The sequence below is a fragment of the Theropithecus gelada genome, chromosome 15, assembly GCF_003255815.1.
Source record: "Theropithecus gelada isolate Dixy chromosome 15, Tgel_1.0, whole genome shotgun sequence".
Classification (NCBI taxonomy): Eukaryota; Metazoa; Chordata; class Mammalia; order Primates; family Cercopithecidae; genus Theropithecus; species Theropithecus gelada.
In genome coordinates, this window is record NC_037683.1 from 28,492,158 (window position 1) to 28,513,148 (window position 20,991).

Here is a 20,991-nt window from a genome sequence, read left to right on the forward strand (position 1 = left end):
AAATTATAAAATATCTATACAATGAATTATTATACAATAGCAACAAGGAGTGGACTACTGGAGTGAACTGTATGCAAAAACATGGAAGAATCCCACAAATATAATGTTAAGCAAAAGAAGCCAGACACAGAAGAGTATATTGAAAGGGTCCATTTATGTAATTCAAAAACAGATAAAATGACTCTATGGTGAAGTCAGTGGTTACCTTAAGGAGGTAAGGGAGGGAGCTTGAGGGAAGCTTCTGGGGTTCAGGTAATAATTCTATGTCTCCCTCCAGGTGGTGGTTACAGCAATATATTAGCTTCATAAAAAGTAATCAAGCTATACTTCAGTAAGTATAAGTACTTCAATAATTATTGTATCATTCAATGAGAAAACATTAAAAAATCCTTAAAAATTCCTTTAAAAATGCATATGCAAACCTAATAAATGAAGAGTTCTACCATGAACCTAGATGGGGAGACTCAATATTATAAAGATATTTAATTTCTTCATGTAATCTTTAATTAAATGTAATTCTAATTAAAATCGCCCCTTTTTTGATTGTTGTTACTTGTTAGGGTGTTTCTAAAGTTTAAGAAAGTAAATGTATAAGAAAAGGAAGGTAATTTCAAAAATAATTGGGAGGCCTTGCCTGAAAAAAAAAATGTACCATAACACCACTATAAATTTTAAATTACTATTTGTAAGTTAGTATTTGTAAGAAAGAGACAAATAGATCATTGCTACAGAAGAGAATCCAGAAAAGGTCTGCAAATAGCAAAATGAGGGTATAATAAAGACTCTAATTCAGATTGTTGGGGAAAGATGGACTCTTCAATAAATGGTATAATTGGTTGAGTTGGAAAAGCAAAAACAAAAGCAAATTTAGATACCTGTTTCATACCACACACAAAAACCCACATATCTAAATAGCTTTTTTTTTTTTTTTTTTTTTTTAAAGCTTTTTTTTTGAAGACATTTTTTCATGATTTTGGAATTGAGGAAAGAAAGTCTTTCTCAGCACAACACAACCCAAAAAGTATAAAATACAGATGATTAGATGTCAAAAAATTTGGAAAATCCTGCACTGAACAAATTTTAAAAGATAATAAACATAACTGGAGAAAATACTTATAAAACATAAACCAAGGACATACGAAAAGCTCCTACAAACCAACAAGAAAAATAACTTGCTAGCAAAAGGGCCCAGGATATGACAGGCAATTATTCACAGAACAGATACAAACAACAAAATGCATTAGTAATAGCCATTATAATTGAAATGAGATATATTTCATTTGCCAGATTATCAAAAACACAAAAAGGTCCATATCTAAATGTTGGCCAGGCTGCTGGGAGCCTGCACTCTCAGTCAATACTGAATTATGTCTACATCAGTACAACTTTTCGGTGGGCAATTTTGACTAAATGCAGAAATATACAAGTGTGCAAAGATAAATGAACATAGATGATCACCAGAACCCACTAGCAGATGATAAAATAATCGTGCATATATATATATTTACATGCGGTCATTAAAAATTGTTACCCTTCTATATGCTAACATGAAAACAGTTCCACAATATATTAATTTAAAAAGAAAAATTCACTCTAGGACAATATGCATAGCAATATTCCAATTTTCTTTTTCTTTTTTTTTTTTTTTTTTTGAGACGGAGTCTTGCTCTGTTGCCCAGGCTGGAGTGCAGTGGCGCAATCTTGGCTCACTGCAAGCTCCGCCTCCCGGGTTCACGCCATTCTCCTGCCTCAGCCTCCCGAGTAGCTGGGACTACAGGCGCCCGCCGCTGCGCCCGGCTAATTTTTTCTATTTTTAGTAGAGACGGGGTTTCACCATGGTCTCGATCTCCTGACCTTGTGATCCACCCGCCTCGGCCTCCCAAAGTGCTGGGATTACAGGCGTGAGCCACCGCGCCTGGCCTCCAATTTTCATAAGAAAAATAAAATTTAAATGATTTATAATTATGTAGAAAAAATCTGGAAGGAGACACATCACATTGGTTAGTGATTAGTTCCATGGAACTTTAAGTTTTGCAATATGAACATATTATATTTGCAAGTTAAAAAAATCAATAGGACTTTGGAAATGTATATATAGGAAAAATAAATAAAATGTGCTTTTTATTTAGCCCAGGAATTCCTCTTTTAAAAATGTATCCTAAGGATTTAATCAGAGAAGTATACAAAAATGTATCCTCAAGGATGTTCTTTAAGGCAAATTTATAAAAGCAAAAAACTGGAAACAAATCCAATCTAACAACAGCATTATAAAATAGATTTTGGCACATCTGCGCAATGGAAAAATATGTAGCTCATAACAATCTACTTTCAAAAACTAAAGATCTTTTACAAACGTACAAAATGGTAAATACAACTGGATTAGTTTTTGAAGTATATTTTTGTAAGGAAGATAAAACATGAAAATGTTAAACATTCTTATCTATGGGTAATGAGTCCTGTGATTTTTACTTCTGATTTGATACTAGTATTTACCAATTATTAGTAATAAATGTCTACTTATTGCCTTAGCATTTTCAAAGCATTATAAATCTTAACAAAGCAAATCGTGGTTTTACTTCCATTTTTTATTTTTATTTTTTTTGAGACAGGCTCTTGCTCTATTCCCTAGGCTGGAGTGCAGTGGTGTGATCACGGCTTGTTGCATTCCCTATCTCCTTTCCTGGGCTCGAACGATCCTCTTGCCTCAGCCTCTCTAGCAGCTGGGACAAGTGCGCACCACCATACTAGACTAATTTTAAACTTTTTTGTAGAGATGGGGTCTCACTATGTTGCCTAGGCTGGTCTTGAACTCCTGAGGTCAAGTGATCCTACTGCCTTGGCCTCCCAAAGTGCTGGGCTGCAGGTATGAGCCACCATGCCTGGCCTTCCATTTTTTTATACGTTCACTCTAAAAATGTTTGCCATCAAATTCAGTGTTTGCGTTCAAAATTATCTTTTGAGACGATATATCACCAACATTAAACTTTCCATACATATTAGCCATTCTAGTCACATCGAATCCTCTTCAAAAAGATAAGTATGAATAAATTGAAAATAAATAAGACTTTTAAAAAGGAAAACATTATTTGATTTGTAGTTACTACTCAACTTGAATTCTAATATTCTTTCCCTAGCAAGGAAATAAAATTTGTCACATTTTAAATGTAAAACTTGCAAGCACACTTAAAGATGAGTTCCTTGTTTAAGTACTACGAAAATATAAAGGTATAACTACCTGTAATTTATATAATCTATCATCATACAAAAATACAGTCATTGTTTCTATTTGGAATATTCAACTGTGAGTAAAGACTGGTGGACTATTCAGCCATGAAAGAAAAACATTTGCATTTCTGCAAAGTAATTTTGTATGAGAGATGTTGTATTTTCAGATGTTTTAACATGTTTTTTCATTATTAAATGATTTTAGTGACACAAAAAATGTGTCTGAAGTTAACCAACTTAATAATTCTGGAGAACCATTCCTATTTGGCTCAAAGAATACCATCATACGTGCCAAAGGTAATAAATGGTACATGGAAAATTATATCTGACTAAAATGATTCTCCTAAAAATAAGTAATTTTAGAACACGGCATCTCCTTAGCTTCGTATAATTAAAAAAATTTTTTAAATTATTTTTTAAAATAGAAAGAGTCTCCCTTTGTTGCCCAGACTGGTCTCAAACTCCTGGCTTCAAGCGATCCTCTTGCCTTGGCCTCCCAAAGTGCTGGAATTACAGGCATGAGCCACTGTGCCGAGCCTCAGCTTAGTATAATTTTGCACCTATTTTAAAAGTGTCTGACAAGGGGATTACTGGAGGTAAAGAAAAATGGCCAACAGAGCTCCACAAAAAAACAAGTGCGTTCATTGTTTGCAGCGGGGCTTTTTCTGTTAACAGGATTTTCAGGCTTGGGGCTCCAGGCAGCCTAGGATCAATTCAACTGCAGATCCTATATTAAAGGACTGCTGCTACCCTATGATCTGTGTTGGCATAGTCACATGCGCAATGCTTCCCCTTCCAGGGCCTCCCCTCCATGTCAGTGGTTAGAAACGCTGCACATGGGCTGCTTGGCTCAATCTGCACTGACTGTATATCCTGAGGCCAGTGCACAATGTCCAGGTCGACAACATGTTTTTCAAAATGTGGTTTGTTTGTTGTAGCTACAAAAATCAGCCAGCTTTGCAGAAAACAATTTATTAAATGGATGAAGACTGGTCATCATGCCCAAATACAGACGAAACACTGTGACTCAAGCATGCTCTCATTATAGAGACACTGTTGACACTCATTAGCTGACTTTATTGGATTGCTTTTCTTATTTCCATAAGTTTTAGGCTGTACCAACAAATATCAAAAACAATAGAAAATTACACTACATTAAAGGCAAACATACACACAATGGAATAAACTAGACATAAAACTAGATTTTTATTTAGAGCACAAGTATACAGACAAATATGAAGCAAAAACAGTGAGCTGACAAAGATGAGAACATCTTAGTGTAAAAAATCAGTGAGCAGCAAAATAAAGATGAAACTGAGAGTACTCTTAACAAAAAATTCTATTACAAATATTGACAGGCAGCAGATTATCTGACCAAAATCATCAGTCACATATTTGACACAGTAACAGAAATTTCCCTCTATTTCAATTCACCTTTCTCCTCTTTCACAAACTATAACTAGCAGCTTTTAAAAAGTTTCAAAATATGATTTGAGTGAAACAGGCACATGTGCTTTTTTCATGTAAATCAGTTAAAAACCAAGTGCCCAGAAAAAATACATAAAAATAACAATCTATCAAATTTGGGGAAAAGTAAATGCATCCTCAAAGACCAGTACTATATTTTGTCAAATAGCAGAGTTGATCTGTTGAAACAATTTTCTCTAAGTATTAATTGTGGTTATTGTATTTCTAAGCAGATGCCTGGTCTTAAATTACAGTGACTAAACTGATAAATCTTTTTATTCCCAATTAACTTCCAAGGGATAAAGTAAAAGTGAAAGAAACCTTAAATGCACTCTTAAGATTTATAAGAAGGATGGAAGACCTTGTTGAAGTTGAATACAGCATTCATTCTAGTAAACCATGAAAGTTCTTCATTTTAATAGACAAGTCATATGTAGTAAGTCTGTTGAATCTAAAACACTTTTGATCATTTTCCCACCAGGTTTCAGGCCTACAGGGTTAGAGTCACATTTTCAGACTACAACATAAAAAGTACAAACTATTACCGGTCATGGAGCTAATCTAGCAAATGTACATCTAACTTTGGCAGTGAAAACATTTAAAATTGTGGGAAAAATTGGAAACTCTATAAATTAGAAAACTAATAAATATATATGTATTTGATTTAAAAACCGCCCGAGGTAAAAAGGCCTCAGGACAGAAATACAAAATGTACATAAGACCCCAAGGTGGGAAATAAATCCAAGAGCAGGACTCAAACAAATGTGCCCATTGCTAAATTGTTAATCATCAGGATGTATCATGCCATAATCTTTGGTGTCCAAAATATGAAAGGAATTCTTGGTACAAAGGCTCTGCCTGAAAATCTCTGACGTAGAAATACTTTTGTGTGACTCTGGAGGCCAATGGACAAAGGCAGAACTTCTTTAGACCACACATAATTAAATTTATTTTTATTGCTTTATCACCTCAGGGAGGGGCAAATGTCTACAGCATATTCTAGAGAAAAGGCTCACAGTTAAAATCTGCCTTTGTTTTCCTTTAAGCAAAGAGGTGGTGGGGACCTTGATGAATTAGTTTCAATAGTCTTGGAATTAACTCAGTAATTTCAGCAGCAATGTGTCCAAATACAGCATTGGCTGTTGCTGCGTATCTGACAGTCACACACACAGTTTCTATACAATTCAGGAGACTACCCCTTTATTAAAGGAATCTTGTGATCATAAGCCCATTGAACTGACAGAAGGAAACGCTGCACCAAGTGTGGAGTTCTGGCATGTTGGTGTAAAAAGGCTCTTCAGGAAGCAGCCTTCTTTTCTCAACACTTTATGACAGTTCCCCCCACTCATTTTAGGAGTATAAATAAAAGTATAGTGGTATTTCCCTCATATTAAATTTTAACAATGTGTAGTAGAGTCAATCTGTTGAAACAATTTTGTCTTTACTTTCAGTTTGTTTGGAATTGCTGAGGCAAGATAGAAACACCAGGTACCAGACGGGTAGGCATGAAGAAATCCTGACGGCCATAAGGCAACCAAGTATGTTAAGTAAATCTGTGTAAATGCTGAATGTAAAAGTTAACAAGTGGGAACTGTGAGGTTTCAATGGTTCTTTATAAAGGAAATAAAACTACTGAATATTCTTTTTTTTTTTTTGGGTTGGAGCCTCGCTCCCTCACCCAGGCTGGAGTGCAGTGGTGTGATCTCAGATCACTACAACCTCCACCTCCCGGGCTCAAGCAATGCTCCTGCCTCAGCCTCCCAAGTAGCTGGGATTACGGGTGTGAGCCACCATACCCAGCTAATTTTTGTATTTTTAGAAGAGACTGGGTTTCGTCATGTTGGCCAGGCTGGCCTCGAACTCCTGATCTCAGGTGATCCGCCTGCCTCAGCCTCCCAAAGTGCTGGGATTGCAGGTGTGAACCACCATGTCCAGCCTGAATATTATTAAATGAAATTCAAACAAGAAGCCATGATAGCCAACAAAAATAATGTATGCACCTCATAGTCCTCTGCTATTACACTATTCAGCCTAAAAATATCCAGATCAAGGGAAATTCTACTGCTCTATTGTCATTCCATTGGATTTTTCTGTAAGATACTCAAGTATCAAAAGAAAAGAATGTTTAAAATTCTAGAGGAGAGAGTACTAGAAAAATTCAGAGTTCTTGCTTTCTTTCTCTTTTTGCAAATATTTTCTGCTTTCAAAGAGCTTGGAAAGTGTCCAAGAAAAGTTGACCTAGCCTGGAATTATAAATATGATACAAGATTTTCAAGTTTGGCACCACTTTGACAACTACAATATTTCCTTCTGTAGAGGCCACTAAGTGCTGGCTCAAAATATTAAACAATGAAGTACATAGTTACTTAGGTCACACATAGAAATGTTGACTGGCACAGCCTTTTAACAGTTTTTCAGTTTAACTACAACAAGTGATAGCAGCAGTGGTTAACAACTCCACATCAACACCACAAACGTACATATGAAAGAGCACCTATAACAACATGCAAAATCTCAACATCACTGAATATTACACAATGCATAGAAATCGTAATGATTTTTGGCAAGGTTTTTTTTTGTAACAAATGTTTTATAAAACAAAAGTTATTTTGTTATAAATGCTATTTAAAAAGTTGTAACAATCTAATGAATTATAGATATAAAAGTTCAGTTAGATAAAGTTAATCTGAGTGGGTTAATACTAAACATGGACCTCCTACTTCATCCAATATAAATAATCAGTTATAAATTAATTTCTAGCAGAAGAATACTAAGGGATTTATAAAAGAATTACAGAAAATAAATGGACATAAAAATCACTAAAATACAGTATACACAATTACTGTTAGGAATCTATATTGCTGATATCTTCCTAATTCTACTCATCACAAACAAACAATGCCAAAGCATTTTCAAAGCTCTTATTGAAATGAATGCATAATGGTAAAAATGCTGTCTAATCCCAGTGTAATACCAAGACAAACATTAGAAGTCTAACATAATTCAACATTATATAAAAAGACAAATCACACTGTACCTTTTTTAAAAACATCTAAAATTTGAACTTTTTTCAACTATGATCTGGTAAATATGATTTGTAAAATAAAAATTTGTGAAATGTTTAAATATTTATGCTTGAGTTCCTTTTCAGAAGAGTAAGCAAGATGAGAAATACAAATAATTTGCATTTAAGTAAGTTTGTATTTCTACATCTACTTACTGTAGGCCTCTTTCCTTAGTTACCATTTTCCCCCTTTACTATCTCTAAATTAATTTACTTCAGAAACTTCCTAATTATGTTGATAGAAATTTGATCCTTTTGACTGAGGATATGTCCCAAAACTTTAAATATGATTTTTAAAACTTGCCATAGACTAAAAAATACTGTGGGTTGCATTCAGAACCAGTAGTATATATGCTATGTAGCTCAATATCCAAGTGAATATCAAATGAAACAAAAATGTACTTTCTTGTTCATAATCTATAACTAGAATTGATATTCTTGAAGACTGTAGTCTCACCTCCATAATTGAAAACAAAATATAAATGGGGTAGGCTGAGAGATGTTCGTTAGAATCAAAGAACAATTACATTTACAGATTTTCCTATCAAACTCCAAAAAGAAAAGTTGCTAAAACTAAGATGTAACACAACACAATGAAAAGTGAAATGTCACATTCAAAAACAGCCTATTGGAACCTGGCAGCTTGAATCTACTCCTAAGAGAAATCTGTGGGTTTTAAAAACAATTAAAATTTGGAAAACAAGAAGTAGAAATACAGGGTTGTTTTTCCTCTCTAAACTCTACCTACAGACAGGGTGCCTGGTTCTAGTCCTGGCTTTAACCCCAACAAGGGAAAGCTCACACCCTAACAAGGTGTGTGCACCTCAGCATTCACCTCCTTTCTCTGGGGCTGTTGCCTCTTCTGTAAATGAAGGGTAGATTAGGCCAGAGCAGTGTCAACGCCTGTAATCCTAGCACTTTGGGAGGCTGAGGTAGGGGGATCACTTGAGTCCAAGAGTTTGAGACCAGCCTGGGCAACACAGTGAGATCTCATGTCTATAAAAAATTTTTAAAAATTAGTCAGGCATGGTGGTATGAACTTGTAGTCCCAGCTACTCGGGAAGTTGGGTTGGGAGGACTGCTTGAGCCCAAGAGTTCAAGGTTGCAGTGCCACTGCAGTGAGTCTTGATTGTGCCACTGCACTCCAGCCTGGACAACACAGCAAGACTCTGTCTCGAAAAATAATAAATAAAAAGGTGGATTAGATGTTTCCAATTTTACTTTCCAGCTAGCACACCTGAAGGATGCATTCCAGAGGTAACAGCAGCTCAGTCAGTCTAGTGAGTCTCAAAGGAGGGGAGGGGATAGGAAACATGAGACCTCTGGGGAATTTGTTTGAGGTTGTGTTGTATTGGCTATTTCTATCTCCTTGCCTTCTCCACTCCCCACCTACATGAGGACATGGTGACTCCTACTCTCCACAGCATGAAAATCACTGGGCTAGATGATCTCTTGGGTCCTTTCCAGATCTAGCCTCTATGACTAATAATTCAACAAAGACAATGGTTTACATTAATACTCAGACCTAATTAATATTCTAATCAAACTGGGATTCTGACCTAATTAATACTCTGGTTCTAACTCACAAAAGTCATTGTTTACATGAGAACTCAAGTGTATTACAACACCATTAAAAAAAATAATTTTCAAGTTTTTGCTCAGCTTTGGCAGGCCCAACTGGTCAATTTACAAACAGGCTGGACCATGAAAATTTTAAATGTCTTCCTTTTCTGTTTAGAAAAGTAAAAGTAGAGTTCTTGGTATTTCATCAGTATCATCTCTTCTTTTCTGTTGTTATATCACTAGAAATACACCAGCTCCCAACAGGATGATATCTGTGATGTATTTCTTTATTCCAGTTCTGATAGCAAGGATCTCTAAAATTATCCTAGCTTCATCATTTTGCTTTATGAAAGGCTATGCACTCAGTATCATCTCAACCAGATGCAAGTGGGAAGGGAAAGCAATGTCTGAATACCATGCATTAAACAACAACTGAGGATGCCTTTGCCAGTGTGCATTTCTTAACTGATCACTGTCTATCCGTACCATATCATATGGTAGATGTACAGAGACATAACTTGTATAATAGAATTCTATTTGGGAAACATTAAACTGACAGAGAACTTGCTAATTCTTTCAGTACTTGTAACTATTTTTAAATGAATGAATGCTTTAAAAGATATCTTGCTGCAAGAAATTACACATTCCCCTTGACTTTCCTCCCTCGGCTTAGGTATATATTTCTTCTATCATATGGGAGAGTTTTTATTTACAGGTACTTAGTATTACAGCTTTATTTTGGCTAGAGAAGTAAGGATCAAAATATACCTTTCCTACAGATAAAATCAGTCAGAAGAGGGATGATTAAGATCATCGTCTGTCTCACATTAAACTACAGATAGTCGAACCAGGAAAACTCTGAATAGGTTCACAGTCTACCTCTGATTCATATTTAGTATCTGGTCAATGGCAATCGATATTGGCTTGTAGGCATTCCCTCTGCCTAGACCCTCCCGCTTCCCTGCCTAAATTATAAAGCACTCTCTTGAAATTGGGGTTTTGGCTTTAACTGGGGTAAAAATAAATTACAATCACTTAAATATATACTTCCTTGTGTATATACACACTTGCCTCCATGACAAAGTTAGGTGTTTTTTAAAGAGTGACACAAACTTCTGCTGTCTGCTGGTAACCAGGGGTAAACAAACTGGTTAATATCTCATCTCAAAATACTACAGTAATGGGGCCTCAATAACGTTGTGCTAACAAACGTGCTGCTGATGGCACTGATCTCAATCAATGAGGAGCTGAATTAATATTGATGATTTTATTACACCTGGGATTTCATTTATAATTTATAACTTCAGAGGGTCTACAGAAGCACAGCAAATCATTTCCTGAACATGCAGCTATAGCAGAAAAAGAGAGTGCTTAATGGGATCTGGATCTAATTTCAGATACGGATGCTCTTACATATTAACTGTGACATGGGCAAGCCATTTGACTTCTCTGGATCTCCTCAATTATAAAAGGGAAATAATAATACTTACCTAATGGGACTATTGTGAGAATTAAGTGAAACAACTTATAAAGCACTCAGTACAATGGCATACTATCAGTGCTCAAGAGATAATAGTCATTGATGACAGATCTGCACATTCCGATGCATATGTGCATCTACATGAACACAATGGATGGTACAGAAATGCCTTCACTTTATTGATTTTAAAACAGGCTCTAAGAAAGATTCTCCAGAAAATACTCAAAGCAGCATTATGTATTCTGCAGCAAACCTACATATTCAATGAATAAATAATGGATAAATTGCATGAGTACAAAGTTTGGAAAACTATGCAAAATAGTATTAGCATAGAGTTTTTTGCTGGGCTCTCAAAAATGAACTACCTTTTATTACAATGTCTTTTATAAATTCCTTGACAGCGGGGACTATTTTATGTATCTTTATACCCCTCCCAGTTTGGCCCCTAGCTGTTCAATAAATATTTGTTGATCTGACTATGAATTTTCATCTCAATAAAGTCACTGATTTCATGGCATCTGGAAGCTAAGCCATATGATTTAGACAAGTAAATGCTATGAAAGTTTCAGCTAACGGTAATCTAACTGAAAAACCAAAGAGATCAAATGTATGCTAGATTTTCAGACTACTCTTTTGTAGAACAGGCAGTGATTTAACATAGGGAAAATTTAGCCATAGGGAAAAATAATTATAAATATCCTAAATTGCTGATATATATTTATAAGTCATATTCAGACCAGCCCTAATAACTGTATCAAATGGAATCTAGAATAAGCTGTCTTGAATAAATATCTTATCTCTAATTTTTTCAAACATTATTTTTTTTAATAGCTAGCACCTATGGTTTTCAACAGTCACTCACATGAATATGAAAACAAAGACCAAATTATGCAGCTATGTCATCCAAATGTTGACAGTGTTCAGTGTTTTTGTTGTAGGTAGTGCAAAACTTTCAGTTATGTGAGGAACACTGGAGGGTTTCTTACATGACATTACATTGATCATAAAGTTAAGCACTGCAAATATGGCTTTATTTGAGCCACAGGATTGCCTGAAAAGGCAGCACATTCAGTTGTAGTGAACACCTGCTAGACTGTTGACTTTTTGCTAAAGTATATATGCAATTTTGACACCTGCCTCTGCCACAGCATGAATATGATTTTTTCTTAATATTACAAATAATAAAAATGGCATCTGGCAGTACTATCTCCTCAGTATCATTCAGATGAAAACACAAAATTGAGAGGTAGTTGTAGATTTTTCATAATATAATTAACTCCAAGAGATAACACCAGCACTTTGGGAGGCCAAGGCAGGAGGATCTCTTGAGGCTAGGAGTTTGAGACCAGCCCGGGCAACACAGCGAGACCCCATCTCTACAAAAAATTAGCCGAGCGTGATGGTGTGCACTTGTAGTTCTAGCTATTTGGGAGGCTGAGGCGGGAGGATCTCTTGAGCCCCAGAGTTTGAGGTTGACAGTGAGCTATGACTGCACCTCTGCACTGAAGCCTGGGCAACAGAGCAAGACCCTGTCTCTATTGAAACAAACAAACAAACAAACAAACAAACAAACAAAAAAAGACAGATACTGTAATTTGGCTATGCTTCTACCAAGTCATTACTCAGAAAACAGTTTTCTGAAACTAAAAGTCATGATGTTCCTATTTGGTTTGAGTTATCACAGAAAAATATAAATAAATAAAAATAATTCACATTCTCAATTTAATTGTGTTCTTCTAAATGAAGATGCAATATGATTAAGCAGGACAAAGATTTTCATTTTAGTACCTCAATAAACACAGATAGGGAACTGACATTTTCTAGTTCTGCTTTCTCAGTGCAGACTGAGTGCTCTTCTTCCTTAAGACAAACTTACTGTGCTGTCAGAAACATATCAAAAATTTAGAAACTATGTCAATTAAAAATTAGATGCACCATAACATTTTAAGTGTTTTACAGAGAACTTTTTTTAAATATGAGAGGTAACCACATAAAAATAACTATATATTTTTAAAGAGTTCCCTTAAAGTAAGCTGTCTGATGCCGTAAGGACTAGCTATAGAATAAGAACAGGAAGGTTCTGTAAAGAGAACTGGGAGAAAGAGGCTCTGCGGCTCCAAATGTATAGGTGTGGGAGAGGACTAGAGGACATGCTGCCACCACGAAAGATCACTCAGCATTCCTTTTGATCAGACATCCTTCAGAGATGTTAAGACACTGTGTCCCCAGCTCTGGCTCAAACCACTGGAAATTAATTATGAGTTGGTACTGAGAAAGGTAAATAGAAAAAAACTCTGGAGTGAAATGACAGACTACCGTTTCTTTAGCTATGACCTAATTGACTTATCTTGACCTGACCATAAAATGAAGATAACTCACCTTTTCAAAGTTGCTGAAAAGATTAAGATAATGTATACAGAAATAAATATGTAAGTATTACAATATGTCTGAAGAAATATTTGCCAAAATGTTAATGGTAATCTTTGGCTAGAAGACTTATGAGTATATATTTTGTTTTTTTTATCCTTATCTGTGTTTTCCTTTTTTTTTTTTTTTTTTTTTTTACGATTAGTAACTATGACTTACATATGTGATGCATGTAAGTCACTTAGCACAGTGCTGGCATGCATGCTGGCTCAAAAATGGCAGCTGTCATCATTATCAATACAAAAACATAAAGCAAGACATTGCCCTCTCTTCTTGTTTCTAGATGTATAAATGAATGCTTCTCTATGGAGGAAAAGTCATGAACATGAGGTTAATTCCACCACACAAAGTCCACAGCTGACTTCCTACTCCCGAGCCAGATGAAAGGTCACAGCTTAGAGGAACGGGTCTTTATGTGCTTATGACTTGGTGTTGGAAGGAGTTCCCTGACCATGGGAGAGCTCAGCTCTGTGATGATTTAGCAAAGCAATTCAGAATGAAATTTGACCTGGTTATACACTAAATTAATGTACAAAATACCACCTACCTTTCTAGCTAATGTGAATTATGAGGTTGCCTTGAAGAACAAATATTTCCCAATAGAATTCCCAGGTCCAACAAAACAATCAAGATTTGGGGTTTATGTGTGTTGCTGATTATACAGAATAGGAACCTAGCTCAGCTTTATTGTGGCTCTAATGTCTAAATTTATTTTATTTTTGAAATATCTTAACTAATAATTCACCACAGGCTTCAAGACTTGAAAACAAAGACCTTGGAAAAACTGCCACAAATGTTTAACCAAAATTATTATAATAATTGCAGGATATCACAGATAAATGCATTTATATTTACTATAGAAGAATCTCACACATTTTCAAGAATGCCTTGAATTCAGCAAAATCTGGTAACAAAATATTGTTACCGAAAATGAGTGCCAATATTATATTCCTTGGATCTCAATTACAGAATCAAATACCCAGCCTTGCCCCAGGAGAAAAGAGACTGTTTAATGTTTCTAAGTAAGTAATTAGGGGAATATGAACTTTGAAGAGGATGAGTTTTTTTGTTGTCTCGACTACTGCTTCTAGATTTTTAATAAGACTTTCCACCCTTTACCTTCTCTTTATACATAATTTAATGCTTGGCAACATTTTCAAAGCTTTGGTAGGTTTAACTTTCTTGTCAAAGTTCATTTATGCCCATTTCTTAGGGACAAAAAAAGAAACACTCTTTCCAGGTTCAAGCACAATAGTTAAAATGAGCTATGTAACAGTCTTTTTAGCCACAATATCAGACTTTGCAAATTATTTTCAAATCATGTAGCTCCCAAAAAGAATGGCACCTTTATTCCCTCCTTCTACCCTTTCCCCCACAAAATAAAAGATGTTAGCTAAACATCTAGATTTTCATACATTGTAAAAAATGAGGCACAGGAGTTAAAACTCAAGTTAAAAAAGAGAAGGTGTAAATTATTTTGATGTTGAGCTTATACAACACTTTTATATTCTGGATCTAGCTGAATACAGTTTTGTGTCAGCAGTAAAGTTAATGTCTCCTCTTGATTAATATAGAATTTTAAAAATTAAAAAAATAAAGCCATTTATTAAGGAGACAAAAAATGGGAGTTGGGGTGGGAAGGAAAAGCAGGAGTTGAGGACGCAAGCATGTAAGTCTGGGATGACTCTCAATTTCCTTTATGACAGTTTTTAAAAAACAGAATTCCCTCTCTATGTGTTGCCTGAGAACCACATATGGTTTTGTAAAGTCTGTAACAGTAATTACATTTGATCACTCACAAGTACATTTGTCTTAAGCCTATAAATACTATGTTAGTAATACTAAATTATCTCCATTGGCTTATTTGTAAAAAGAAAAATATATTATATATTTATATTTTTATAAAGTGAATTAACACTGAGGGCACAGGAAGGGGAATGAGAAGCGGTGTATAATCACAGTTTCTCTGGACATGGTAAGCAAACTGGAGTCTTGCTCAAGCCACCTGGTCAAGCGGTGTCTGAGGAAGAGTCATAGGAGGCGGAGACGATGAAATTGCCATTGTTGGAGTGGCCGGCCACTGACTGGGCAGCCTGCTGGCTCAGATTGTTACAGATCAGCACCAGCTGGTTGCTCTGGGCTTCAGACAAGGTGCTGCAGCTCTGATACACACTGAAGTTGGTTTTCCTGCCAGGGATGTTGCCCTTCTCACACATGGTCTTCACCATCTTGGCCAGCTTGTTCTTGCCAAGGGCCTGGCAGTTGTACCAATGCAGAGCGGCCAAGTTAACAACTGGCTTGATGGATAAGTAGAAAGGGGCATCCTCGTAGCGCATGGCGGGAGGCCGCCGCTGGGCATACTCCTTATAGTCCTGGACAGGGCAGGTCTGTGGGGCGTGCTGGGTGGCATACACACGGGAGTCTGTCCCCCCTCTCTTGGTTTTGGCATTCAGGTCTCCTGTGTCCTGACCCATCCACTCCAAGTACTCCAGACCCGTCTCTGTCACCCGGAGCCGGATATCACCCCATTTTAAGGTAGATCCATGGAAGCCTGTGCAATGCCCAAAAGCTTTTGTGTTGTTGAGCCAGACTAGGTTGAGCAAACCCTCGGGATTATATCGGCTTAGTAGTCCCCTTTTCCGCAGGATGAGCTCGTCAGCAAAGGTGAGCTTCATGGACTTGTGTGGCTTATTTCCTTTTCCTTTACAGCGGAGTTCAATTTGCTTCTGCTTCAGGGCCTCTTGGGAACGCTTGAATTCCTTATCCCTGGTGATGCTGTAGCCATACCTGTGTTCCTTTAGGTACCTTTCAAGCCCACACTGGTAATTGGCCAAGCTGTTGGGTTCGTATTCGGACCCATCCTTCTGCCTGGCATCAACAAAGAAAGAGGCAAGGTAGGCATCCAACTCTTTGCAAGGGATGACATAAATCTCTCTTGTTTCAGAAGGATACTTGGAGATGAGGAACTCACGGAAATTGCGGAGCGCGGTCTGCGTGCTCCGGATGGTTTTCTCGTTCTGCTCCCTGCTGAGCTCAGCTGCTCTTTCATCCTGGTCTGCAACAAATTGGGGGGGGGAAGGATAGAGAGGGTGTTGATGAGTTCAGACAATGCACTTTCTACTCTGAAATAAAGTTTCCTTTTATAATGACAAGGGAAAGGAAGAATCGATTTTACAGAGATCACTGATAAATGTTATTTACATACCTGTCACATTATAATAGCCAACTTCGGTTTCACAAATGATCTACTAGACAAGCACATCGCCCATTACAAGCAAAATGAGCTTCCTATGTCACTGGCACACAGTTTAGTGCATGAAGGTTTGTGGAAAGACAAAGATTAGAGACAGCCTTCGTTTTAGGAAAAATGTGGGACAGAAATGTGCTATTTATCCTACTTCTGCGTGCAAAGGCCCCATTAGTGCTGACAAACCCATTCTGAATCACTTCATTTGTGAAAACACAGGTTGTACTGGTTCCATTTTACTGAATTAAACTAAAATATCTGTATTTGTTATTTTAATGCATCACTAAAAATCTGTATTTAAAAATGACAAAGCAAATTTTTTATGGCACTTAATTAAATACTTGTTCTACAGCAATTCAGGTAAACATACTTTATAAGCATTCTGCATGTAATTTCAGGGCATTTGTAATAAGTGATGAATGGAAATATTTGGTATTTTGGAGGGTAATGAGGATAAAATGTCGTAGCTACAAAGACAGGACAGTTACATTTGAATTAGGCTATCATAGTCAAGATGTAAAGAAGGTGTATGTCTCCAGGACCCATCGTTTCTTTTTATTACTTTATTATTTGGACTCTGCTAAAAAAGGACTTGAGGTGCCTCTTTCTGTTTTGGATCATCCATGATTAAGTAATGCTGCCCTAGAATAGCTGTCTTCACAGATTCCTGCGCTTCAGAATCATCCAGGATGCTTGATCAAAATGCAGATTACCACGTAGGAGGTGTAGGAATCTGTATCTTAACCAGCATCTCTATGTTCATGATGAGGTTTGAAAGAATACATTTTGAGAAACAAAGTTTTAGTGCTTGTGTCCTAGGCAGGAAATCTTACTCTATTTTCACCAATTTTTAAATAATAGTTAAGTTCAATTACATCATTTACACAGTTTCATTTCAGTAAAATGTAATTTAATTTAGGATCTTAACATTAACAATAAAACATTTTGTCAAAAATTATCACTATTTTGTTAGACATGGTCTGGTGAAACTCAAAAGAAACCCTAAAGAAAGCATACAATTAAAAAAAAAACAAGCTACTCTATTGACTGCTGAGAGGCAAACACAGAGGTTAATTTCAAACAACATAAAATACGTAATTTCTGATTCTTAAAGTATAAGGTAAAAGTATTTTGTTTACCTTAATTATGTTATCTAGAAAAACTATATTAACTTGTAAGGTTGCTTAGTGGAAGACTTTGTAATTATTACATCCAATGATAAAATTCCTAATAAACTGAATTTTATTTACACACTACTTTGTGTATTACTATACATATAAATGAATAGCCATGTTATTTTAAAATGACAATCATAAGGCATAATTGCCAAAATCCACATAACTTTACAAAATGATATAAACTAAAAATTCACTAAACAAGTTAGCTTTTTTTTTTTTTTTTTTTTTTTGTGAGGGGTGTTGCGCTGTGTCACCCAGGCTGGAGTGCAGTGGCGCGATCTCGGCTCACTGCAAGCTCCGCCTCCCAGGTTCACGCCATTCTCCTGCCTCAGCCTCCGAGTAGCTGGGACTACAGGCGCCCGCTACCGCGCCCGGCTAGTTTTTTTTGTATTTTTAGTGGAGACGGGGTTTCACCATGTTAGCCAGGATGGTCTCGATCTGCTGACCTCGTGATCCACCCGCCTCGGCCTCCCAAAGTGCTGGGATTACAGGCTTGAGCCACCGCGCCCGGCCCAAGTTAGCTATTTTTATAAGAACATTTTTGAGGGATCACATTTCCAAATTCAAATATACAAAAGTAACTTTTATGCTTCAACACACTTAACTTTTAGTCATGCTATTTTCTTCCAGTTGAAATTGTTTATCTATTAACAATAAAGGTGTTTATCTTTCCATCAAAAACATGGAAGCCACAGGTTGAATGTAACCATTTGCCATGCTGGCTTCCTTGACTGTTTACATGGAAAGCCAAAAGGGCCAGCACATCTGTCTTTCTTGGCTACTTGTTCAAATACCTATCGCAGCAGTCTTCTAACTTCAAACAAAGATTTTCTAAGAAATAAACAGTCACAGACAACTTTAGGAGAAAAATTTCCAGGTTCTCAACTTTCACATGGGATCTTTTAAAAACTTTGTCTGAGATGCAGACTGAGTTTGTACATGGTGCCATCCCAAACCTACTATGGTACATATTCTGGGGTATATTGATTTATCAATTTTGTTTGGCTCCTCAAAGTCAAAAGACTTTTGACTTCTACCCATTAGCATTTCCTGTCTTTAAATAATTAAATCCATAGCATCTCCTGTCTTATGGATATTTTGACAAAGGTGAAATGTACCATTAGAAACAGTGTTTGGGGCCTGAAGTGGGGTGTTCTGAATTTAGGACATATGAAGCGGTTATATGTTAGTGAGGTTGATTCTTCTAACTAGAACTAGAATATTCTGCAGAACTACCAAAAAGCTCAAGATAAAAGTAGCAGCTTAAAATTTTATTAATTTCTTACAGATGATTCAGTGTGCTTTTTATTCACAAGGTATTTAATATTATCAAATCATATCATGAAATACTGATTCTAGTTACAGTTGCTCCTCCTCTTTTTATTTATTTATTTATTTTTGAGACGGGGCCTTGCTCTGTCACCCAGGCTGGAGTGCAATGGTATAATCTTGGCTCACTGCAACCTCCGTCTCCTGGATTCAAACGATTCTCCTGCCTCAGTCTCTCACGTAGCTGGGATTACAGGCACCCGCCATCATGCCTGGCTAATTTTTGTATTTTTGTAGAGATGGGGTTTCACCATGTTGGCCAGGCTGCTCTTGAACTCCTGACCTCAGGTGATCTGCTCACCTTGGCCTCCCAAAGTGCTGGGATTACAGGCATGAGCCACCATGCCCGGCCTCCTCCTCTTCATTTTAAAAAATATTCATCTATTTCCTACCTCCTTTTTTACAAAATTGAAACATGTTGAAAAACCTTTGGATGTCAATTTAAAAGTGAGTGGTAAAGAATATTCTAAGTTCTTTTAAGATATATGTGAGCAAAAAAGTTTAAGTCTGTTGGATTTAATTAAGCAGCATTAGTCAGTCTGCTATTAGTGAAACTGGTGAAGACAACCACAGAAGGGTCCAGAATGCTGGTGTGGATGTCATCACCTGCCACAGTCCCCTGGGTGAAGCTCTCCTACTTCTGTATCTTCTCTGCATTTCAGCACCATGCTAACACACATGAAGATGACGGACACATTTACACCTGTTCAATTCATCCTCAGTCAAGCCTTGTTTTCAAGCCTTCCCTTCCTTTCTATTGGGCCTCAATCTTAGTTGACAAACAGCCATTTCACCTGCAGGAAAATAAAACTAAAGACAAACATCACACAGTGTGATGTTGTCTGCTTTTTTTCTGTTTGTAGGAGGTTTTTAACATATTCTAGAAATGAACGTTTGTTATATTTATTGCAAATATCTTCTCCAATCTGTGGCTTGCCTTTTCATTTTTTATGGCATCTTTTAATAAACAATAATTCCTAATCTTATATAGTCCAATTTATCAATTTATTTCCCTTATGATTCATGCTTTTTGCCTCCTGTTGAAGTAAGGCACCTGCTCATCTCAAGCCTTTGTTACCAAGTTTCCCTCTTCACAACAACCAATGTTACCAATTGATTATATATAATTTTCAAGATTCTATATTTCTTATTCTTTTCCTTTTAAAATGGGGGTGGGGGAGGAATATACTATAAACCCTATTCGATACTCTGCTTTGTTCCATGCTTTCCTAACAGCATAGAATGAGCCACATGAGGTGGTTGAAAGGGTAAAGACACCATCGCTGATTTTACATGAGTAAGAGGGAAGGAAACAGTTTTAAAGTTAAGTAATAGGAATAAGATTTTTAGTTAATAACAAAATCAAGTAAGACCAGAGAAGACTGACAATAAAATACAAAACTATTACAACTGTCTTGCATTTACCTCTAGTTTTAGAATTTTTTCTGACCCATTCCTTTTAAAAACTTTTTAATAGGTGTAACACACATACAATGAAATAGACTAGTCATTAAGTGCATGGTGATTAATTTTCACAAATTGAATACACCTGTGAATCCAGTGCCCAGATCAAGAAAAAGAACATCACCAGCACCCCAGAAGCCTTTTTCATGTCCTCTTCTTCCAGTCACTCGCTCTCACCAAGAAAACCTGTTATCCTGACTTGAAACATCATAGTTTTGTTTGGCCTATTACTGTAACACATATGAATGGACTCCTAGAAGGTAAGCTCTTTTGTGTCTGGCTTCTTTTGCTCACCATTATGGTTTGTGAACTTCATCCATATTGTTGTGTATTTGTAGATAATTTATCCTCATTGCTGCACAACATTCCATTGTGTGAATATATTATAATTTACTTTTCCATTCTACTGGATATTGCATTCTATTAGTTTTCAGTTTTTGGCTATTTCCAATAAAACTGCCATAACATTCTAGTGGATGCCTTTTGGTGATCATGTGCATGCATCTCTCTTGGGTATATACGTAGGAGTGGAATTGCTGGGTCACAG

At 36.4% G+C, this 20,991-nt stretch overlaps 1 protein-coding gene across 6 annotated transcripts in view; it reads right to left on the reverse strand.

Annotated features, from left to right (window-relative positions):
- The window catches only part of KIAA1958 (KIAA1958 ortholog), a 173,651-nt gene that overhangs the window by 27,201 nt on the left and 125,459 nt on the right, over positions 1 to 20,991 (reverse strand). For 2 of the 6 annotated variants that reach the window (XM_025359496.1, XM_025359497.1), the window contains one exon: positions 16,198 to 16,281. The exons of the other annotated variants lie outside the window; for them this stretch is intronic. In XM_025359496.1, the coding sequence (XP_025215281.1) occupies positions 16,198 to 16,281 (84 nt within the window). The remainder of the gene's footprint in view (positions 1 to 16,197; positions 16,282 to 20,991) is intronic. 6 annotated transcript variants of the gene reach the window in all.